The sequence below is a fragment of the Podarcis liolepis genome (assembly GCF_965112155.1).
Source record: "Podarcis liolepis genome assembly, chromosome: 16".
NCBI lineage: Eukaryota > Metazoa > Chordata > Lepidosauria > Squamata > Lacertidae > Podarcis > Podarcis liolepis.
The window spans coordinates 28,897,872-28,921,269 of NC_139567.1; the positions used below are offsets into that span (position 1 = coordinate 28,897,872).

The following is a 23,398-nucleotide window of genomic DNA, read 5'->3' on the forward strand; positions in this document are numbered from 1 at the left end:
TCCTGATTTTGTTTCAGGGGTTTCCTTAGATAAGAACACCAGAAGAGCCTGTTGGATCAGGAGAATGGCCCATTCAGTCCAGCATCCTGTTCTCACAGTGGCCAATCAGATGCCTTAACATAGGCATACACAAACTTGGCCCTCCAGATGTTTTGGGACTACAACTCCCATCATCCCCGACCACTGGTCCTGTTAGCTAAGGATGATGGGAGTTGTAGTCCCAAAACATCTGGAGGGCCGAGTTTGCCTATGCCTGCCTTAACAGCTCTCCCCTCTCCTGTGGTTTCCAGAAACTGGTATTCAGAAGCATTGCTGCCTCTGACTGTGGAGGCAGAGCATAGTCATCCCGGCTACTGGCCTGGGACTGGGAGAGGAGGGTGAGAAAACACTCCTAGAAAATGCAAGCAGAGGGATGAGTCATTTCCAGAGTGTCCTTTCAGGTCCTGCTGTTGCCTTCTGCGCTGCATGTTTACAATGGGGGCCCTTGAAAGAAGCATCAGCTGGATGTAACCCAACCCCTCCGACGACGGGTCACAAGGCTTCATCTTCCAACTCCACAAGTCAGCATAGGATGAAAATGGGGCTGGTGTGGGCAGGATCTGCCATAAGCTCCTATCCTTCCCTATCTCAAACCAACTGAGTAGCCCTTGCATGGACCTCTCCCTTGCCAACACTGCCTTCAGGCTGCCTTTTGCTCCATGTTGCTCCACCGACTAAGAATCGTAGCTTTTTTAATAAATAATAAATGTTCTGCCAGCACCCTTGCAAACAACCCAAGAGCGGACGTCAGTTCACAGCAACTGAATATACATATTATTGGGGGTGGGACGGAGACTAATTGCCTTGATTACACTTAATTGAAATGATCTCACAGCCTCTTGGGATGTGCTGGATTTTCCCTTCTGGACCTCTGGCAGAAAACGTTTTGAGCCACAGCTTCATATAATCAAAGGCGGCTATTTTTGCCTAATGACTCCTCCGTCCAGAGCAGTGTTGTGATCTGGAGTCCAGCCATGTCACAAACATGGCAGGCAGTGAGCCCAGCCCAGCCAAAAGAGCCTCGGAGATTATTGCTTTACAAAAACATTGTGTGCACGGCTAAAGAAGAACTGGCGTTCCGGCTGAATGCAGAATAACTTTTGGAGGCATGTGGAGAAGGTGCCTCACTAACTCCCTGCTCAAAGGCTCAGGAGGCTGCAAACAAATGAATCTGGCCCTGAGTAAGAATCTCCACAATTACCCATGCACCTCCTTCTGCTGGTCAAACAAGCAACTTCCTCTCCTGGGTGAAGCTGCTCAGTAAGAACCAGTTAAGGATATCAGAAGAGGCTGCTAGGTCTCCTCAATCACCCATCTAGTCCAGCACCCTATTCTCACAGTGGCCACCCAGATGCCCATAGAAAACCTGCAAGCTGGACATGGGCACCACAGCTCTCTCCCAGCTGTGATTCCCACCAACCGCTATGCAGAGGCATCATGCCTCTGGCTGTGGAGGCATAGCATAGCCATCGAGACCAGCAGCCATTAAGTTTGCCAATCCTATTTTAAAGCCACCAAGCTTGGTGGCCATCGCTGCCTCACGACCATAAGTTCTAGTGTTACGAAAGAAGTAAACCTTTTGTCTCTATCCACTTTCTCAATGCCGTGCATAATTTCATAAACTTCCACCATGTCACCTCTTACTCTTACACCTTGCTCTGAACTAAAAGATAAAAAATGCTGCAATCTTTCCTCCTCAGCAAGTTGCTCCTCTTCTGCTGACTTGTGGGAAGTGCACAGCGCTTGACTGGCTAGTGCCAGTGATGTCACGGCCCACCGTAACTGTGTAGCAGTTTTGCAACTTTGAATCAGGTTGGTGTGTTTTCTTAAAAAAACCCAAAAAAACTAACACACATTTAAGTGTCCAATAAACATACCTATTACATTTGGGGAAATAAAGGTAGACCGAAGATGAGAAACTTGGCCAGAACAGATGCCTGAATCACTAGAACTGCTGGTATGTTCACCCACTGATCTTGTACGACGCGAAGGTGGGAATAAACAGAAGGACCCCAAGCCAACGCACTCACAGCCACTGATGTCTTAAAGTTACACTTGTGTGCAGCATCCAGGTGCCTGCAGGAAATGCCAGTCTCATCCACCAATCTCTCTCCCATTACATTGCCTATCTGAGAGTGATGAGGCTTCCCCAGTGCAGGATTTCAAAGAAGGAATTTGGATCATTAGAACCTTCTCCAAGGACCCACCAGGTTTTCCCGAAACATACCAAAAGGAGGCTCATGATTGTCTCTGCAAAGAGAGCTTCTTTCCTAACGTGAGATGGGATTGCACTTGTGAAATGTATTGGGGATGGGAAAATACAATTGCAGCTGCCCCCACCTCTCTGGGAGAGGGGGAAACAACCCTGGGAACATGCTCCCTTCAGGTGGCTGGCTTGCCTGTGCACAGGCTAAGGAAGGATGTGTAGGGAAAGGCCCGAGATGTGCTAGGCAGGAAGGTCTCTGCGTGGGTCGCCCCCCTTTCCCCTGCCAGCCGGAAAGCTTGAAGGCTTTTCCTTCTGTGGCTTGCAGAGAATGCTTCTTGGGTGCCTCTGTCCTACTCTCTGCGAAATGGGCTTAAAAGAGGGCAATTCAAAGACAACAGGAAGATTTCCCCCAGGGACTTGCTGCTTGGCAAAACTAGCCAAGAACTGTTCCATGAACTGTCCACCGGCCGCCCCCTCCTTTAGCGCACAGGTGTCCTCTCCCTCTCGGAGCACCCCCTCGCCTCTCTTAGAGGACCCTCTTCTCCTACCCCCGACGATAACGAAGTGTTGCTTTGGCAGCTGCGCCCCAACAACTGAGGAGAGGCGAGCCGGGCCGGGCCAGCAGCTCCTCCCCCCCAGGGGGCTGTCTGTAGCGGCCGGGAAGCTCCCACTCCCCGCGCGTCTTTGCTCCCTCCCTCTCTCGCGCCCACCCATCCCTCTCCAGGCCCGGAGCGGCGGCTGGCTGCCCCCTCCCACCTGCCGTCTATAAAAGGCTGGGTCCGGCTGGGCCGGCCAGAGAGGCGGATGAACACACGGGGCTCTTCGAGGTGCTGCTAGTGTTGTTGGACGCCGGTTGCGCTCCCTGGTGCCATGGAGGTCAGCGCGTCGCGGGGAGCTCAGTCCTCTTCGGGGTCGTCGCCGGGGGACCTGGCGGACCTGAACGCGCAGGATGCGGCGACGGTGTGCGAGGCGCTGGGTCGCTACGAGGAGACGCTGCGCGGCGCTGTGCGCGAGATCCACGTGGACATCCAGGCCTTCAAGAACGGCGTGGACCGACAGGTGGCCGAAGTGCTGCGCCTGGCCAACCCGCTGGCGCACAACGTGGCCGAGCTCCAGCGAGAGAACCGGCAGCTGCGCGCGCACGTGGACCGCCTGGCCCGGCAGGTGGAGGCCCTCAACCGGGCGGCGGGGCTGCCGGACGCCTCCAGTCCCGAGCCCGAAGCCCCGACGACGACGGCGCCCTGGCCGGGCAGCAGCAGCCGCTTCGCCAGCCACGCCCGGCTCTCCCTCGCCACCAAAAGCCAGGTGAGGTCATTGGAGGTGGGCGGGCAGGTGGGATCGCGCCTTAAAAGGAGCAGTAGGAGCCCCGACGGCTTGGAGGCCCCCCCTGTCCCTTTCTCCCTCGCGCGCTCTCGGCCCCGACGGTCAGGGAGGCTCCGGCCACCCAGTAATCCTTGGGCGCTCTTCCTTCCTCTTGAAGAAGTACCGCTCTGGCACGGGGGGAGGGGTGGAGAGAGGAGAGAGGAGGAAAGAAAGAGCCCATCGCCCCCCTAGTGGCGGCTGTCGAGCGACCCTCGAGGGCGGAGTATTTGCTGCGGGCAGGATGTTTGCACGAGCGCCTTTGCACGTCGAGCGCGCTGGCTCGAGCAGGGGCTGGCGGCCCTCCGCCCGACGCCCCCTGTGGCCTTTTCCGCGTGGGAGGGGCGCAGGAGGGCCGCCGCCCACCACCACGAGAACGCGGTGGGCAAGAAGGGAAGAGCCCGTTCCGGCCGCGGGGCGGTGCAAAGAGCACCGACAACAAGCGAGGGAGGAGTTTGGGGAACGGTGCCGCCTCCTTCCTCGGGGACTTGTGCGGCCGAGTAAAGCTTGCTCTCCGTGGGGGGCATTCCTGACCCCAGAACCTCTTTTCACGAGGAAATGGCCTCTGTAGCCACGAAAGCTAAACGTCTTTAAAGTACCACAGGATGCATTTCTTGTTTTCACAAGTGCTGGATTTGGGATGCAGAAAGAGAGCACCCTGGAGCATGTGAAGAGTACTGCTGTCCTCTGTCTGGCATTGGGCCACAGGACTTGACCAAGCTGTTTTTCAAGACTGGAGTCTAGGGAAGCAGCTGGTGACTTGGGGGCATGGGAATCGGCCAGAGGTTGAGGCTGGGGATGACTTACGGACCAGCTGCTTGCCAAGCCCCTAAATAGAAGGATGACTTGGGACTTGGTGTCCCTGCCTCCTGTGGAGGAGATGGGATTTCTCAATCTGGATATCAGGTGGATTTAGTCCTGTGGGGATCACCTTTTGCCCTATTTTGTGGGGCGGGGGAGGCTTGCTGATTCCCCCATGCTGGGAAATCTGGGGACATGGATGTTAAAATGTTTCCCCAAAAGCACAGGCAAACTAGACTCCCAAGAAGCTAATAAAAAGCAACTATTCCTGGAGAGACAGCTTTGCCTAACAAAAGTTAGATCAGCCACTATTCAGGCTCTGTTGGACTGGACCAAAGGCTAGGAGCTTTCCAGGAGCCAGGAAGACCCACCTGACAAGACCCCAGGCAGGGTCCTACCCCCATTTGTCCCTCTGCCCAGCATTCAAACTTCACCAAGCGCATTTTGCACCTGGCTATCAGCCACTTGCGATCAAGTGAAGATGCCTGGGCGCCAGGATGCTGCCTGACGTCTCCACCCCCTGGAGGTGCCTGCCTGGGGCTCCTTGGATCTTACCTGTTTTCACACACTGGCAACACATCCTTTAGAATTCTACCCGCGATATTTTTATCTGCACAATCGGAACGAATTTCAAGAACCAAAAGGTCTTGTTGAGAAATACGACTTTTGAGCCCTCTGGCCCCAAAGTAGCAACTAGGACATTCCGTTTTGGTGACTGCAACCTTGGTTTAAGGAGCCATTTGGCTTCTAGCTTATATATCTGGGTTTCTAACACTGCTTGTACCCCCACGGCATGACTCTTCAGAGCTGCACAGTCTCTGGACTGGGAGGCTGATGGGCTGCACTGGGGAACCTCTGGCCTGCCAGTTCTCCTCATTTGACCCTAACCACCTTAAGAGCATAAGAACAGCCTGCTACATCAAACCAAAGGGGGCACATCTAGTCTAGCAGGGTCATGCGGCTGGTTTGGCCCCAGCTTTTGCCATCCCACCCCCATCTGTCGGTGTGGGGACTTCAAGGCCATCTCCATGGGGAGGTCTGTGCCTTGCCCCCCTCCCATACTCCTGATCTGCCTTTCTTTGCAAAGCCTCATCTCTGCTGCGGGGCCAAAACCTCGCAGAGACTTTCTGCTTCCGCTGTTTATCTCCCTGGCCAGTGTGTGTGTGAGAGAGTGATTTTCTCCCAGTCCCTCCTGCAGCCTCGGCTGTGTTTTTCTGAAGCCCAAGTGGAGGAGGCAGAGGCAGTGATCCAGCTGTGTGCTCCTGCTTCCAGGTGGCTCCTTCTTTGAGCCGCCTGCTGCTGTCAGGACCACTTAGCCATGACGTCACCTTGGCAGCTGAGCCCTGGGGGGAGGGAGGGGGAGGAGAGGAGTGCAGGCAGCTGGAGTCCCCCTCCAGCCCAGCAACCAGCCTCTGGCCTTTCCATTGGCATGATTAATGGCTTTTGCAGGGAGTGGGCCTGGTTTATGTTACGCTCAGCGACAGCAGAGGTTGACAGCCGGGGCTTCGGAAGGGTCTGCATTTTGTTCTCTCCAAGCTCACCTCTGGGTGCTCCCCACGTCGGCTGGGGCTGAGCGCCCAGCACCGCACCCTCGCTGTATCACGCGAGCCCATCCTGGGCTCATGGCAGTCACTGGTGGTGCCTCGGGGTAACTGGGGCCAGCTGCTGCTTAGCAGTGGCAAATGTTTCCTGCTGCCTTGTTGAGAGGGGGCTCGGGTTACAAGAAAGGAGATTCCGACTAAACACATGGGGGACAAACTTTCTGACAGTAAGAGCTGTTCAGCAGTGGAACAAACTTCCACTAAAGGTGGCGGACTCTCCTTCCTTGGAGGTTTTTTTTTTTAAAAGTAATATTTATTGAGCAATTAATAGCTTCAAAATTTAAACATAAAATACAAAAGCCAAAAAAAACTACAAAAATAGGAAAATACAAAGCAAAACACATAAAGGAACACAATAAAGAAAGTTAACAGAATAGAAGAAAAAGAATAAAGAACACCAAAAAACAAAACAGACAAAAGATTAGTATTTTCATATCCTATACTTCGTTCACTAGTTTCTTGACCTCCTCACACCTCCCTTTTTGTATTCCAGTTCCGATATTTAGTTCAGCAAATCCTTACCCTCTATCACTTAACCTTACTCAGCATCTTAACCTATTTTAAAAATACATTTTCCCTCATTATCAGTCTATATTTACATATTCTTATTAGTCTTTTTACCAACACCGCTTATTTTCCATCCAACGTCCCTTTAACATTCATAAATTTTACAGTATTTCTGTAGATATCCTTTAAACCTTCCTTGGAGGTTTTTAAGCGGAGTTTGGATGGCCATCTGTCATGGGTGCTTTAGATTCCTGCATTGCCGGGGTTGGACTAGATGACCCTTGGGTCCCTTCCAACTTTTAAGGTTCTGTGGCAGCCTCACTTTGGAGTGTTAATCCAGCTGTGGGTGGAGGGCATTGCAGGGTTGCCAGTGAGGTTCAGGTCTCAACGTTCCCCCTTCACCCCTCAGCTACAGAGGCTGCCCAGAGGTCATAGCACCTAGCTGGTCTGGTCAGCTGCTCAACAGGCCCCCGCCCTGTGGCTGTCTCCAAGGTCCTCCTTTCACCACCCGTGGGTGATAACCAGGCATATTGCACAGGTCGCCACTTTCCTCCCGCATCCCACATTCCTGTGCCTGGAGGTTTTTCTCTGTGTCCTGGATGTGGTGGAGACTGTGGTTGCTCAACTGATGAAAAGAAAATGCTTTGTGCATGCTCCGAGAGACACTCCTTCCCTTGTTTCAGACCCCAGGCCAATATTTGAAAGGAGCTCTTTGCAAATCCCCGATTCCAGGTGGGCACATCTTCTCCAGGTGATTTACCTCCTGCCAGTGGGTTGCAGTTCCTGGCTTAAGTTTGTACCAAGGGCTGCAGGTCATTTCTTGACAGGTGGTGGTGGGGAACAGGGCAGTCTGGTTTATTGAGGACATGGATCTCGCAGATTGGCTATGGTGAAGTTCATTTTGATATTTGGAGACATTCTTAGCACGAGTGACAAATATAACAATCCTTCATTTTGTGTGTGTGTGTGTGTAATCTGCATTGTTATTTCGTAGCTCACTTGATAAACATAATGATTTCTCAGAAATGTGTCAGCTTTTGTCTGTGCAGCTTTTTCTCGTGGGCAACTGGAAACAAGCCCCCCACCCTAATGAAGCTGAAGGTTCAAAGATTCAGGGCGGACAAGGTCCTTCTTCACACAGCACAAACTGTGGGACTCACTGCCTCAGGAGGAAGGGATGGCCACCAATTTGAATGGCTTTCCAAGTGGATGAGACAAACTCAGGGAGGAGGCAAAGGCTGTCAGTGGCTCTGACCCCTGATACTTATGTTCTGTCTCCACTGCCAGAAGGCGTGTGCCCCTGAAGAGTGGGGACTGGGGGATCATCAGTGGAGAGGGGGCTGCTGCTGTTGCATTCATGTCCTGCTTATGAGGACATCTGGGGCATCTGGTTTATTTCCAGGTGACGCATGTGTTGTGTTGGGGTATCAGTTAAAAACCATACAGCATTTGGCACAGTGTATTACAATTGCTAGAACAGGCAGGAAAATTAAAGTGGTTCATGGGGGGGGGGAGTTTGGGAGCCCCTGTCAGCAGCACACTTGAGGTTCAGAAGTACCGCCCGCTCCCCCCCAAAAAACTGCATTCTGAAAAGCTTTGAAGCTCTTCTCTGTGGGGTTCTGGCCCCACACATGTGCTCCTCTCAGAGTTCTCCTCCTCTTCTTTTTTGCAGAGTTTGGACTTAGATGATCTGAGTGACTTGAAGAGCAGGAGAGCCCCTGACTCAGCTGCATTGGAGAATGGGCACCACCAGCCCTCCGGAGGTAAGGAAGTCGTGCTGGAGAAATTGTAGAGGTGGAAGGGACCCAAAGGATCATTAGTTGAACCCCCTGCAATGCAGGAATCGCAGCTGAATGGACAGGCTGTACTCCAGAACAGCCCCAAATCTGGCCCGCTCCAAACCTGGCAAACTTGCAAGGCAGCCTTTGTGGGGTGGAGTGGGGTATGGCTTATTGGGTCTCTAAACATGTTCCCTCTTTCACCCTGTATCCATCCCAGAGATGGGAAGACGAGCGAAATCTACATTATTGCGATGGAGGTGTTTGTTTGTTTGTTCATGCTTGTGTCTGAATGAAAATCAAGGCAGTTTACAAACACTCCATTTACAACTTTCAACATGAACCTTTAACATTTTTTCAATTTTCTCTTATTCAAAGTTGTGATTGCGATCCCCCTAGGGGATGAAGGAGGGATAGAAATGGCTGAAAAGTTTTCTGAGTACAAGAGCATAAGCCAGGAATAGGCAAACTCGGCCCTCCAGATGTTTTGGGACTACAACTCCCAACATCGCTAGCTAACAGGACCAGTCATCAGGGATGATGGGAGTAGTAGTCCAAAACATCTGGAGGGCTGAGTTTGCCTATGCCTGGCATAAGCAAATATCCCAAGTCATGGATTGCGTAAAGGTGCCAATGGGGTCAAGCGAGCCTTGCTCTGGGAGCCATCAGGCGAAGTGGGACGTCCTTTCTCCCTTCTCTGACCACCTCCCTCCACCCAAACCTGAGAACAGGGGAACTTCGGCAATCAGGAAATGAGCAGCCAGCTCCTTGCTGTTCACCTGCTGCAGTGAGCCTCTGCTTCTGGCTTGCAGGTGCCCCCAAAGTCCTGCCTGCTTTCTCCAACACAGGAGGATCTCTGCAGTGGCAAAAGCCAAACAGCATCCAGGAGGGCAACCTGCCGCCCCCAGCTAAATACATAGAGGTTCAGAAAAGGGCAACCAAAATGATCAAGGGGATGGAGTGAATCCCCTACGGCAGCCTTTCTCAGCCTTGGGTCCCCAGAAGTTGTTGAACTACAACTCCCATCACCCCTAGCTAGCAAGGCCAGAGCTCAGGGATGATGGGAGTTGTAGTCCAACAACATCTGGGGACCATCAGGTTGAGAAAGGCTGCCCTATGGGGAAAGGTTGCAGCATTCGGGACTTTTTAGTTTAGAGAAAAAGCGAGTAAGAGGCGACATGATAGAAATTTATAAAATGATGCATGCCGTAATTGGAGGAAGTGGATGGAGAAAGGTTCAGTGAAGCTGAATGCTGGAAGGTTCAGGACAGAGAAAAGAAAATACTTCTTCCTGCAGCACATAGTTAAACTGTGCAAATCCCACGGCAGGTCAGTGGTGATCTCCAACTTGGATTGCTTTCAAGGAGGATTGGGCCAATTCATGGAGGAGGAGAGGGCTATCCATGGCTGCTGGCCACCATGGCCCTGCTCTGCCTCCGCAGTTGGAGGCAGCAATGCTTCTGAATACCAGTTGCTGGAAACCTCAGGCGGGGGGGAGAGTGCTCTTGAGCTCAACTTCTGCTTGTGTGTTTCACAAAAGAGGCATCTGGTGGCCGCTGTGAGAATAGGATGCTAGCAGGCGGATCTCTGGTTTGGCAAAAGCAGCATTGTGTCCTGGAGGGGGGTCACACACACACACACAGACACACACACGTTCAGCACTGGAAAGCTCAGTTGGTTAGAGCAATTAAGTGTTGATAACACCAAGGCTGCAGGTTCGATCCCCGTCTGGGACAGCTGCATATTCCTTCATTGCAGGGGGTTGGACTAGATGACCCTCAGGGTCCCTTCCATCTCTACAGTTCTATTCTTCTTCTTGCCACCGTCCTCGCTCCCCCCGCCCCCCCGTCCCAGTAGTTTGAAGCAATAGCATGTTTGTGTCAGCTGCAGGAAATGATAATAATCTCAGAAGGAGGAAAAAACAAGATGTTGCAAACTGCTTGGAGGGATCCGTCCTCCTCTAAAAGATGGTCTAGAATTTTTCCATTAACGTGAGCTGTTCACTATGAACATGCAGAGCCCCAGAAGTGACCTTTGCACTCAGTCTACTTTTGCGTCTCTCCCCGTACCCCCAGGACTGGGGGGACCTCCTCCTCTCCACCGGCCGAATTCTTCCCCCGAGGCCCACGAGCCGGCAGTGAGTCTGCGGATGCCACACCTTCCTGTGACCTCTGTCACCAGAGTATCAGAAACTTATTCGGGAGAAACCACGGGGTCGCCCATCTCGCCAAACGTTCCTGGAGGGCAGCCGAGTGAGGCTGTGTCGAAAACATCAAGCCAAGGAGGTAAAAGAAGAGCAGGAACCCAGAGGGTGGCTGGTGGCAGTGGGAAGCATGTGACTCCCTTCAGCCATTGAGGGCCTCACCCCCAAGGCGACCTGTGAATGTTGTGCCTCAGACCCCAGCAGGATTGCCAGGAGGGCTTTGTGCTAGGCCCTTTAAATATGTGTTTACTGTGGAGTTATAGGTACAGTGGTACCTTGGGTTACATACGCTTCAGGTTACATACGCTTCAGGTTACATACGCTTCAGGTTAGAGACTCCGCTAACCCAGAAATAGTGCTTCAGGTTAAGAACTTTGCTTCTGGATGAGAACAGAAATTATGCTCCAGCGGCGCAGCGGCAGCAGGAGGCCCCATTGGCTAAAGTGGAGCTTCAGGTTAAGAACAGTTTCAGGTTAAGAACGGACCTCCGGAATGAATTAAGTACTTAACTCGAGGTCCCACTGTACAGTCATACCTCAGGTTGAATGTGCTTTATGTTGAGTGCTTTCAGGTTGTGCCCCGTGGCAGCCCAGAAGTAACTGAGCGTGTTACTTCCGGGTTTCACCGCTCTTGCATGCACAGATGCTGAAAATGACATCATGCGTCGAAGCGGCAAAACGTGACCCACACACATGCAGATGTGCTGTCGCGTCTTACATTCTATTCAGGATGCGAACGGGGCTCCGGAACGGATCCCGTTCACATCCCGAGGTACCACTGTAGTTGTAGTAGGGGGTCCCCCAAATCTTTCCAGCAGCTTAGAGGATCAAGTGTTCAAACACTTTTGCCAGAGCGGGATGAGGCCCACCCTCCTGGTCCATCAGCCTGGGTCTGATCCTTCAAGGGCTCTTCACATGCTTTGCGATAAATAGACGCCTGCCTTCCTTTGCATGAAAACCAAACCTGCAGGCTTCTGACTTCTGCTTCTTTGCAGTGAGCGCAGTGAAGAATTGGAGTATAAGTTCCACGAGGACTGGAAGCGCTGCAGTCACCTCAGGTCAGCAGGCTTGTCGAACTGAAAGCTTTCCCTGCCCCGCCCCACCGTTTACAACAAGGGGTTTCTATAATTACAGTATGGAGGTGAATTCAGGGCCCACCCTGAGTTTGGAGGCGCTGGCAGGCCAAATTGCCTGCCCGGCAACACCGGAATCCTAACCCTGCTCAGGGCTCACTGAGACAGAATGACTTAAGCAAATGCTAGACATGGTGAAGCCATGCAACTGTCCTGCCCACCACAGGAGGCAGTGTTGGCCACCAGCTCAGATGGCATTAAAGGGCTAGGCAAATTCATGAAGGAGAGGGCTATGGATGGCAACTAGCCACAATGGCTCTGCTCTGCCTCTGAACACCTCAGGAAGAGGATTCTTGAGCTCGGGTCGTGTTTGTGGGTTTCCCACAATAGGCATCTGGTCGGCCACTGTGAGAAGAGGATGTTGGACTAGATGGGCCATTGGCTTGATCCAATGGACTCTTCTTATGCTCTTATGGACCACTTCTACATGGATCTGCATGACACTCAAAACACTAGGCCTGCATTAGCTAGGGGACATTGATGGACCCTTGGCTCCGCAAAGACTGGAGGAGATGGACTTAGGTAGCAAAGAGGAGTCTCTGTTTATGAGCCTGGTTAACTAGCAGCAATAAATACCTTAAAGGGATCTGGGCACATGTGGCTATAAGGATTTTCGGGGAGTGGAAAAGCCAGTTGTTACCTGGGCAGGAGTTCTGTAAATGCGGGGAGGGGGAACCACCAAAATGTCTTCCTTCATCCTCATTCATTTCATTTTATCCGCAGAGAAATTCTCTTCCGTGACGAAGTCAGTGTCAGCTGTAACCTATGGAGCCCACCAGGCTAGTGAAAGGTGAGGCTTTGGGGCTGGGGGGCTTGGAGGCATCGTTCAGGGAGTCCCCACACCTTCAAAAGGATTGATCATCTGTAGCTCTCTTTTAACGGGACATTTGCCCTTTTCTCTTGTTCTGACAGCATCGTTGCAGACAACCAGCGGGATGCAGCCCCGAAATCCCACTCCCCACCCCCCACGGTCCACAGGCAGGTGGAGAAACGGAGAGAGCTGGTGAGGTCTCAGACGCTGCCCCGGACCTCTGGGACGCAGGCCAGGAAGGCCCTCTTCGAGAAGTTTGATCAGGACAGCGGGAAGTATGTGGCGCCTCCTGTGGTCCCAATTTGTAGTTGTGCGGGGTGCATATGTATACGCACATGTATAAAATGGGGGGTATAGCTGACTTGACAGCAGTACATTCATAAAGGATCCAGGGGTTTTAGTAGACCAGAAACTGAATGTGAGTACACAGTGTGATGCAGCAAGAAAGGCTAATGCCATTCTAGGCTGCATCAACCAAAGTCTAGTGTCCAGATCAAGGGAAGTAATAATATTACTGCTTTAGTCATAACACACCTGGAATACTGTGTCCAGTTCTGGGCATGACAGTTTAAGAAGGACATTGACAAGCCAGAAGGTGTGCAGAGGGGGGTGACCGAGATGGTCAAATTTCCTGTGAGCAAAGGAGGGACAAAATCTCTCGCGGCAGCCACAGCCCAGCTCATGGAGGAGACTGCTATCAACAGCTTCTAGCCCCAGTGGCTGGGCCGTGCCTCCACACTGGGAATAACTAAGTTGGTAGAGCATGAGACTCTTAAATCTCAGGGTGGTGGGTTCGAGCCCTATGTTGGGCAAAAGATACCTACATTGCAGGGGGTTGGACTAGATGACCCTTGTGGTCCCTTCAAACTCTACAATTCTATGCTCTTCCCTGCAGGGGCAAAGGGGAAGGGCGGGCCAAGCTGAAGCGGTCACAGAGCTTTGGGGTCGCCAGTGCGAGCAGCATCAAGCAGATCCTCCTGGACTGGTGCCGATCCAAAACCATCGGCTACAAGGTATTTGCTTATTCCGTTGCCTGTATCTCCCACCACCTCCTTTGCGGAGCTCTGGGTGGCGTATGGGGGTCTCCCTCGTCCTCATTCAATCCTCACAACCCTGTGGGGTAGGCTAGGCTGAGAGGCAGGGCCTGATCCCCAAGGTTATACCTAGCCAACTTGATGGCTAAGTAGGGATCCCCATCTCACCGTCTCCCTCCTTCGCTCTTGTAGAGCCCCGTGGCCTGTTGTGAAAGGGGACGGGGCATTGTAATCCTGATAGCACAGAGTGTTCCTTCCTTCTAACTTCTGGCCCCTCCCCTCCACCTCCGGCAGCACATCGACCTGCAGAACTTCTCCTCCAGTTGGAGTGACGGGATGGCATTCTGTGCCCTGGTCCACTCCTTCTTCCCGGAGGAATTTGACTACCAAGCACGAGACCCCACCAAGCGCAAGGAGAACTTTGAAGTGGCCTTCAGCACGGCGGAGTAAGTAGGCTGCAGCCTCCCCTGCTGCCTGGGCTGGAAGCTCACCCTTGGTGGGCACAGAGATTGGTTGCACAGGCTCTCCAGTTAAGACTGTGGCATTTATAGCCTCTGGCTGACATTTGGGGAGGGCTTGCAGGGCACAGGTAGGGAGAGAATACGTTCTGTGAGATGGAGGGCCTGGGGCAAGTCCACCTGAGCCTCTTTTGCGGGGAGGTCTGAGGAATGACCGCATTTGAAAAACGGTACAGTTCTGGTTGCCTCGCCTCAAAAAGGAGTTGGGAAAGATCCAGAATAAGGCATCCCAAGTGATCAAGGGGGTGCAGCGACTCAGGTGGTGCAATGGGTCGGTGTGTCTGGCTGCTAACCGGGGATAGTTGTGGGCACTGTTCCTGCATTGCAGGGGGTTGGACTAGATGACCCTTCGGGTCCCTTCCAACTTACAATTCTGTGATCCCCTTACAAGGAACAGTTGCAGCATTTGGGACTTTTTGCTTGGAGTAAAGGCAAGTAAGAAGTTTAGGAAATGCTGCAGAACTTGTGAACATGCAGTGAAGCTGCACCTAGGAAGGTTCAGTATAGAGAAAAAGCATTTCATGCAGCGTGTAGTTCAACTGTGGAACTCCCTGCCACAGGGGGAAGTGATGTCCACCATCTTGGATGGCTTTAAAAGGGGATTGGGCAAGGTCACGGAGGAGGAGAGGGCTATTAGTCGCAGTGGCTATGCACTGCCTTGGAATCCGCTTCTGGAAACCACAGTAAGGGAGAAGACTCTTGTGCTTGTGCCCTGTTTGTGGGTTTCCTGCAGGCATCTGGTTGGTCGCTGTGAGAACAAGATGCTGGAGTAGATGGGCCCCCTTTGGCTTGATCATCAGGCTCTTCCAATGTTCCCCTCTCTCTCCTTCCTCTGACTCTCGGCTGCCTCTTGCAGGAAAATGGCCGGCTGTGACCGCCTGATCGAAGTAGACGACATGATGCTGATGGGCCGCAAGCCGGACCCCATGTGCGTCTTCACCTACGTCCAGTCCCTCTACAACCACCTCCGGCGCTTTGAATGAAGCCAGTGCAGGCCGTGAAGGGAGCCGCCACGGCCGCCTGCCAAGAGGGTTGTGGCGCTGCGCTCACCGGAGGAGCAAACAGTTGCTCCCTCCCCTGTGCCCACCTCTTCCTGCGTTGCCGTGGAGGAAGGCCCCAGACGGGCACAGGCTGCCACCGCCGCAGGCCCAGTGCCAGTGGGTTGTGGAAGCAGGGCTGGCTGGTCGAGGCAGAGGTTTCTTGTTCTCTCCAGGCAGCTGAAGCTGGAGGAAGTGCTCAGGCTGCCCTTTCCTCCATTTGGCACAGGCCCCCAGGGGTGTCTGCCTGTGCCTGGAAGCTGCCTTCATCATGTGTGCCAACAGAGCTCAGTGCCACCCTCTCACCCACCCCTGAGCCCTGTTTTCTTGAGTTGAGGTTAGTAGCAGAGGCTGGATGCCAGGTGCTAGATGTGGCCAGGGGTAAGTTCTTGAAGGAACCCCCCAGCCTGTGTGTGTTTGTGTTTGGCATTGGGCAGCCCAGTTCCGTTTTTACTTCTACTGTGAAGGCAACTTTGCTTCCGCTGCCCAACTCCAAGGTGCAACAGCCCATGTGGCCAAGCTGAGAGCTGAACAATTGCCCCATTGGCCACAGGAGCCACAAGTCAGATTGCCAAGGCCAGCCTGGTTCCTCTTTGTCCCACTTTCATTTCCCACCTTCAAGGCAGGCCACGCTGTTTGTATGTGTGTGTGTGTGCGTTCACTCTGTCTTCCTGCTTTGGATGTAGTTGAAGCCAGCCTGAAGACCCCAGGGGGTTAGAGGGCAGAAGACTCTGCATAGTTCCCCAAATATGGAAACTGAGCAGGACTTCTTGTCTCAAACAGCCCCCCTCCCAGCTTGAAAATGAGTCCTAAAATTCTGCACCCTGTGGAGGAGGGCTCCTTAGTTCTGCTAGGCACCCGCTACCCCCACCCTGACCCACCCTAAAAAAGGTGCTTCCGGCTTCCTCAGGCCAGCAAGAGCTTTTGGGCTAAGGCTTCCTTGATGATATTTATACATACATATATATATAATGCCTGGCTCTGTACAGATGGCCATTTCTAATCCTCTCTCGATATATTAAAAGGCAGCTCTTGTTTGGTCTTCGTCCTTTTATTCTGAAAAGCAACATTTATGAACTTGTAAACATCAAGTCAACCTTAAATAACAGCGGCAACTAAGTTAGAAAAAGAGACAGACATAAAAAGGCACGAACAATCAGAAACACGCAACGGCTTTCCTCGAAATGGGTGCAATGGCTCCTTCCTAGAGAGGAATCGCCCCCAGGAACAAATCCAGCTTCTCTGCACGTGTGAATGGATGCAGGCAGACTGTCCTCTTTAAAGGAGGGGAGGGGGCTGCTGTGCCTGCTTGAGCTTGCAATGCAAAGCCTCTCTCCTGTAATGCATCTGCTCCCGAAACACACGGGCAACAGCTGACTTGGAGTGGACAGCACCTCTCCCCACCCCTGGAATTGGTAGCAGGAAGAGTATGCGCTCCTGACCATAAATAGGTATACGAAAGCCATGTGGCGCTTGAGCTGGAAGCATTTTGGAGTACCGATCAGTGTTCCCAGAGAATGGGGGGTGGGCAAGGTTAATAAGAGCACGGTGACCCTTTTGCTGGGGGGTTATCCTGGAAGAGGGGAACCTCTGACCTTACAAGGCTTCCCCTTCTCCTGGGTGGGTGGGTGGGAGGGAAGGGAGAGGAAATGGGAGCTTTGGGTGGGACGAGGATTCGTTCGCCAGCCCCTCCTGCACCAGAAGAGCCTCACATGGTTTTCCAGACCTTGTTGAGAAGTTTCACCACCTCCTCGTAAATGACAAAAACGATGGCCACATCCAGGCAGACCCGGCCCAGGCGGGGGACCGTCCCTTTGTAGAACCTGTGCAAGGGAAGAGATCCCAAAGTCAGAAAAAGGGTTTTCAACAGGTTGCCCCCCCTGTTAACCCAATATCAGACAGCAGCTGGAGGGTGGAGACTCAGAGGGGCTGGACCAAGGAGACCTGGGTTCAAAACCCAGCCCAGCTATTTATTTTATGTAAGTTTTGATTGAGTTTATTTTACAACACATACACACTTATCAAACTAAACATAAAAATAATCACGCCCAATCAAAAAACAAACAGCAACAGAACAAAAAACAAAAAGATACAAATAAAAAATAATAACTATGGAAACTTATACAAAACAACCCGTCCACAAAATATATACATACTATATTTCAACTCTTCTTCCAATTGGCTTCCTTCATCCTCTACACGGTTCTCTTTTCAATTTTTGGTAAATGTCTCCTTTTTAGTTTTTTTTATTATCCCTTATATTTTCTGTTTTTAATAGCTCAGCTATTTAGGCTCATTGGATGAGCGGCAGGGTCCGTCACTGTGTCTCAGCCTGGCCTACTTCACAGGGTTGCTTTGTGGATAAAATGGGCAGTGGTAAAAGGAAAGAGGACCACACGCACTTGCTTTGAGCGCACTGGATGAAAGCCACAAATAAGATTTTTAAACAGATCTGTCGGGGATTCTTGAGCTGTGATTCCTGCATTGCAGGACCCTCGGGGGCTCCCTTCCAACTCTACAATTCTGTACTAATTAAATGAGTGGGCTGCCTGCAGAGTCAGCAGCTGCAGGTAGGGACATCTTGCAAGGGAAGGCAGAGAACTCTTGGACGCGCGGGGAATGTCTTCTGTGCTACATCACATATGTCAACAACTGAGAATTGGCAGTGTGTCTTATGACAAATATGAGAGGGGGAAGAGGAGAAAATGCCAGACAGTGGCTCCATCCGGTATCCTGCCTCCCAGGCTGCATTTTTTATTTATAAAAATACTTCTATACCACTGTATCAAAAAAATCAAATAAAAATCAAAGAGGTATATAGAAACAAAACCATAAAAACAGTTTTAAACAGCCATCAACTAGCCATTGTGGAAGGGTGTGTATTCTCAATTGCTTGCACAGGTCTGGCAGAATAGAAAAGCTTTCAGCAGGCATTTAAATGGTGGCACGGAAGATGCATACTGCATCTCCAGTTGCAGAGAGTACCACAGGACTGGGATGATGCAACACCAAGGACTCGGTTTCTCTGACCGGTGATGCTGCTGCAGGTGATCTCAGTGATCGAGCTGGGATAGAAGGGTTCAGGCAGTCAATGCTGCAACCACAAGAACCCTGCAGAAGATAAACTGGAGTGCTAAAGTCCAGTACAGTGTGGGAGATGGTACACTTGGCTTGGCTGTGGGTGGGGGAGAGTGGGGAGAAAAGGCCTGGATTCAAATCGCTGCTCAGCCTCAAGGCTCACTGAGCAGCCTTGGTAAAATCAGTATATCTAGGCCTGGCCTACCTCGTAAGATTGTTGTTAAGGCTAAAACACCACTGAGTCGCCAAAGAGGAGAGAAAGTGAGATAAAAGGCCTAAAGCAGACAAAAGAGCCCCAGTTCAAGTCAGCTAAGACGAAGGCCAGTTTAGCCTCACTCACGCCAAAGGGCCCTCATTTTTCAGGATCTGGTAGGCACAGTCCAGGGTGTTTCGGTACTTGTATGCTTCCAGTCCCTTGAGAAAGAGAAGAGGCAGGTTTGGAGTTAAGAGCAGCTGAAATCCAGCCCCTTCCCAGAGGTGGCTGGGAGTGCCCTCACCTGCATCCTGGTCTTGATGACATCCAGGGGGGTGTTGCCAAAGACGCTGGCTGCTCCCGCAGTGGCCCCAAACGCAGCTGTGACAAACGGGTTCATCTCCCTGTGGGGGTCGTCCCCTGCCAGGCCCAGCAGAAGGGCAGAGAAAGAGGCATTCAGGCTGATGCAGGAAAGGACTGCCACCACCAGCAGAACAGGGATAAAGAAAGCTCATCCCCTGCTTAGCCGAGTGTCTTACCTAGATACCAGTTGCGGAAGGAGGTCATGACGAAGAAGCGGATGGCCTGGTTAGAGCCTTGCTTGAGGATGGTGGCTGTGAGGCCCTGGTAGGTCCCACGCAGGCCTGCAGGGCAGAGAAAATGGGGAGCTCTGGTTAGGGGGCAGCTGCTGCCTGTTTCCCTTCAAGTCCACCTGGCCTCGGGCCAAGAGAGAGAGTTTAGGGGTTTCTGTGTGGCAGACATCCCTATGGCTCTACACTGCTTGGGCAAAGCTTCCCCCGTTTTCAGGAAAAGGCCATAGCTTGGTGCTTTGCATTGCATTGCAGGGGGTTGGACTGGATGACCCTTGGGGTTCCCTTCTAACTCTACGGAAGAGCATCTGCTTTGCATGCAGAAAAGAACCGGCATGGTGTAGTGGTTAGTTGCCCTCTTCTGAACACCTTCCAGCTTGCCAGTAGTCTTCCTAAACTGGGTTGCCCAGAACCAGACGCAGGAGTCCGGGTGGGGTCTTTGTGGCAGAATTCGCCACCAAGCAGCCGTAATGAAGGCTTTATTTGTTATTCTGCTGCAGAGACAAAAGCAGCTGTCTGCATTTCTGCTCCAGCTTACCTTGTTCCCGCACAATTTCCCGAACTCCATGGAAAAAGCCTCTGTACCTGGGTGTCAGGGACCCCTGATCGTGAATGAACTTCACCTGCAAACAGCAACGAAGAATAATGAATTCAGCACCTTGCCTGTGTCTGTCCTCATCAATAAATCCATAGCTGAAAATAGGATAGGAGAAAATGAGGGCCGAGGTGCCCTCCTGCCACACTGAAAATGCGCTCTAAATGGTGCATCAAGCTCAGCCTGGGTGGCGCAGTGCTTAGCGCAGGGTACCTGTCTGCAATCAGGGAGACCTGGGTTCAGAAAAAAATATATCCACTGAGCCACAAAACTTCCTGCATGACCTCAGGCCAACAGCCAGACCTACCTCACAGGTAGGTAATGTTAGGAGAAGAGGGCGTGATGTCATGCACATGGGACAGGACCCCCCCTCCCAAAGTTGGGTGCAACTCGGCAACTATGGGTGGGGGCACATTCATTCCCGCCGGCCTCTGCCTTAAGGCTGCAGTTCCATCACATCTGCCATGAGACGCAACCAATGCTTGGAGCTCCACCTACCTTGATGGTCTCCATGGGGCAGACGACCACCACGGCCTCTGCCACGCCAGACCCAAGGCCACACAGCAAACTCTTCTTGCTGTCCAGCTTCCCTTGAGGGTCCCTGGCAGAATTGCTGAGGACCTCAAAGACCCCAAACCTGCAGAAAACCAGGGGGCCCAAACTGTGTCATGGGATCATAGAATTGTAGAGTTGGAAGAGATCCCAGAGAGCCAGCTAGCCCAACCCAATGCAGGGATCACAACTACAGAATCCCTGACAGATGGACATCCAACCTCTGCTTTAAAAAATTCCATGAAGGAGAGTCTGCTACCTTCTGCGGACATCCATCTGTCTTAAGAAGATCTGTCCATCCTGAGATGGATGGGAGGCCCCACCAGAGGATTTGGATGCCATCCTCTTATAGTGCAGAGGTTTTCAACCTTTTTTGTGTCCACGACTCCCTTGACCAACTACATTATTTCTGTGGCACCCCTGTGGGGCTTAGGAGCCCAGTTATGTCACCTCTTGCCTGCAGAGCTGGCAGCCTCTCAACCTTTTTCGGGCACCCCCTCTTGTGGAGTGTTTTTTTTATATATATAAATTTTTAATGGGTTTTCATAGTTTATATAGACATAACACAAACACACAAACACAAAGACAAACATGCATAATTTCAAAACCTTATTTTCTTAACCACTTTCCATGACTTCCCCACACCTCCCCTTCTTGCATCCTGATTCCAATAGTTAACTCAGCAAGTTCTTATCTCCCTCTTGTGGAGTGTTCCCTCAGCCTCCTCTCCTCTCCCCTCTCCTTGGGAGTTCTCTGGGCAGCAGCTGCTGCCACCCCTGTTCTCTGAACTTCCCCTCCTGACCCAAAGAGAGGTGCCTCTCAGAGGCAACCTTTGCCTGCAGAGCTTATAGACAGGACTGCTGCAATAAACAGCTGTGAAAGCCTACGGGAGGAAGAGATGCAAGAGGGCAACAGAGGAGGGAGGGGAAAGAAAGAGGGGCAGAGGCCAGTATTGCCCATGGCACCCCTGACCATCATTCAAGGCACCCCAGGGTGCCACAGCATACTGGTTGAAAACCACTGCTCTAGTGAGTCCATTTGGGTGCTGTATTTAGGACCCCCCAAAGCGGCCCCTGTGTGCAAGTCTGAGAAAAGCCAACAGGGTGATGTTGCCAAGAAAGAGCAGCAGGTGCTTACCTGACGGCAGATTTCGGGATGGAGCCATACAGCAGGGAGCTGAGGCCCCTGTACAGCCCCCGGAAGCCATGGTCCTGGACAGTCAGTCTCACACAGTGTCCTGCAAGGGAGGCACCAAAGACGCTGTGAGCACAGGAGATGCGGAATGCGGACTGGCTCACTTGCGAGAGTGGCTTGAGTAAAGTTCTGGGAAGGGAATCCAAAGTCATTGCAAGGCAGAGGGTCTGTGACCACTCAGCTGCAAGAGGGATATGTGCTCCTTTCAGAGGAACTCTTGACAGGCCTCTGCTTCACTTGCTGGTCTGCACATGTGCTCAAGGGAAGCCACAATTTCACAGAGGGGGTGTGGCCCAACTAGATCACAAGGAGGGGGTCAGGTGGAGAGATACGGTGGTACCTGTGGATGCAAACGGGATCTGTTCCGGAGCCCCGTTCGCATCCTGAAGCAAATGCAACCCGTGTCTGCACATGCGCGGGTCACTGCTTCCACGCATGCATGTGATGTCATTTTGAGCGTCTGCGCATGCAGCGAAACCCGGAAGTAACACACTCCGTTACTTCCTGGTTGGCGCAGAGCGCAACCCGAAAATATTCTTCCCGAAGGGCACAAACATGCCTTGTTCTTGGGAAAGAAAAGGGCTGAATCTAACAGCAAGTGCCTGAGAAGATATTAGGCCCACCCACCAACCTGCCTTGGGTAGGGAGACTGAGTCTAAACAAAACCAGAACAAGGAGGGGAGTCCCAGTAGGGGAGTCAGAGCAGCCAGTCATAGAATTGTAGACTTTGAAGGGATCCCCAAGGTCATCTAGTCTAACCCCCGCCATGCAAAGGCCTTGGGACTCTGGGCAGCCCGCTCCAAGGGGTGGAAAGGGTGGCTGACCAATGCTCCTGTAGCGCGGTGGGTTGGCCCTCTCATCCAGCTGCAGCTGCGTCTTGACATACTCAGTGGGGAAGGTGATGCAGATCTCGATGCCCCCCGCAATGCCGCCTGAACAAGAGAAAGAAAAGGGGGTGAGGCGTCAGTGAGCTGGGCCCTGATCTGCGTGGAGAAAAGAGGGGTGCTCCGTTCCCCAACAGTCAGCCTGCTGTGTCCTGCTCTGCAGGGCAGGTGGCGCTTCAAGAGAGTCAGCAGAGGAAGCCGCGTTGCACCAAAGGAAGGCGATGACGGTTCGCCTAGCTCAGTACTGCCGGCACTGGCTGGCAGCGACTCTCTAGGGTGCCCGTCGGGAGGTCCTCTCCCATTCCCACCCTTGAGATGCTGCGTCGGGGGCTTCCTGCAGATAAAAGCAGGTGCTGTGCCCACTGAGCAACACGGTCCTTTGAAGGGCTCTCTCCACCCATCCTTCAGCCTCCGGGCCAGAGAGGGGCTCCCGGGGGCCAAAGGCGAGGAGGAGCCACGGGGAAGCGAAGGGACGCCAACCCGCCCGCGCCGGTGGGACCGGGAGGTCGCGCCGTCAACCAAAGGGACGTTCTCCTCTTCCTCTCCCCTCATTCCGCACCGCAGTGTGTTCTGCGCCCGCCTGCCCGGGGGACGGAAAGTGGGTGCGGGGGAGGGGCCGCCGCGGCCGTTTCTGCCTCACCTGCCAGGATGGCCTTGCCCGGGTGGGTCAATTTGGGCCGGCCGGGGGCGGCGGCGGCCACCGGAGGGGCTCGAGCCCCGCCAGGCTCCGAGGTCTCGGCCATTCCGACACGCCCAGGCGACTGTGAGGCTGAGGCGGCTCCTCGGCTCGATTACAATATTCATAAGCCCCTCATGAATATTAATAGATGGCGCGGGCCGCTCGAGCCAGCCTCAGGGGGCACGCGGATTGGCAGCTGCGAGGCCCAGAGAGCATGCGATTGGCTGAGCGCAGAGGCGAAGTCGGGTGGCCGAGTGGGATGCTTCCCTCCCCCCACCACATTCGGCTGGCATTGGCGCATGCGCAAGGCCGTGCTTTAAGAAAGGACTTTTGCTGCACGCGCCCCGCAATCATATAGGAGGCAGAGTGGTCCTGAGTAGGAAGGTTCTCTTTAGCTACCCTGGTTCCTCAATAGCGGGAAGAAGGCAGGACACGGATGACAACAGAGTCCGACAACTAGAGTGAACGCTGCCTCCTCTGATGGTGAAGGCAGCAGAGCACAGCCTCCATCATGGCTAGTTAGCCCTTTAGTAGTCTTATTGTCCTCCAGGAATTAGACTAATCCTCTTTTTACAGGTTAACTGCGCTTCCTCGCCTTCCTTTTGTC

The 23,398-nt window shown here is 52.8% G+C and overlaps 2 protein-coding genes across 2 annotated transcripts; one reads left to right on the plus strand and one right to left on the minus strand.

Annotated features, from left to right (window-relative positions):
* The first annotated feature begins 237 nt into the window (after positions 1–237).
* On the plus strand, positions 238–16,066 carry SMTNL2 (smoothelin like 2). Its single transcript, XM_083479337.1, has 9 exons — positions 238–3,550; positions 8,186–8,276; positions 10,367–10,576; positions 11,489–11,551; positions 12,350–12,416; positions 12,539–12,712; positions 13,333–13,450; positions 13,766–13,917; positions 14,846–16,066. Exons 1-9 carry the CDS (start codon positions 3,116–3,118, stop codon positions 14,970–14,972), a joined length of 1,437 nt encoding a protein of 478 aa, XP_083335463.1. The 5' UTR covers positions 238–3,115; the 3' UTR covers positions 14,973–16,066.
* Positions 16,059–23,080, minus strand: LOC310695264 (tricarboxylate transport protein, mitochondrial-like). The gene is made up of 9 exons (XM_083479419.1): positions 22,753–23,080; positions 22,053–22,160; positions 21,172–21,271; positions 19,981–20,119; positions 19,426–19,510; positions 18,837–18,941; positions 18,602–18,717; positions 18,445–18,518; positions 16,059–16,849 (listed from the first exon to the last, which is right to left on the minus strand). Exons 1-9 carry the CDS (start codon positions 22,853–22,855, stop codon positions 16,735–16,737), a joined length of 945 nt encoding a protein of 314 aa, XP_083335545.1. The 5' UTR covers positions 22,856–23,080; the 3' UTR covers positions 16,059–16,734.
* Positions 23,081–23,398: the final 318 nt, after the last annotated feature.

Coding starts and splice junctions, on each gene's coding strand:
- SMTNL2 (XM_083479337.1), top strand. CDS start 3,116: ATGGAGGTCAGCGCGTCGCGGGGAGCTCAGTCCTCTTCGGGGTCGTCG. Junction 12,417..12,538: donor GCCCACCAGGCTAGTGAAAG/GTGAGGCTTTGG, acceptor TTGTTCTGACAG/CATCGTTGCAGACAACCAGC. Junction 13,918..14,845: donor GTGGCCTTCAGCACGGCGGA/GTAAGTAGGCTG, acceptor TGCCTCTTGCAG/GAAAATGGCCGGCTGTGACC.
- LOC310695264 (XM_083479419.1), bottom strand. CDS start 22,855: ATGGCCGAGACCTCGGAGCCTGGCGGGGCTCGAGCCCCTCCGGTGGCC. Junction 22,161..22,752: donor GGGCAAGGCCATCCTGGCAG/GTGAGGCAGAAA, acceptor TCTCTTGTTCAG/GCGGCATTGCGGGGGGCATC. Junction 18,942..19,425: donor GGAAATTGTGCGGGAACAAG/GTAAGCTGGAGC, acceptor TCTGCCCTGCAG/GCCTGCGTGGGACCTACCAG.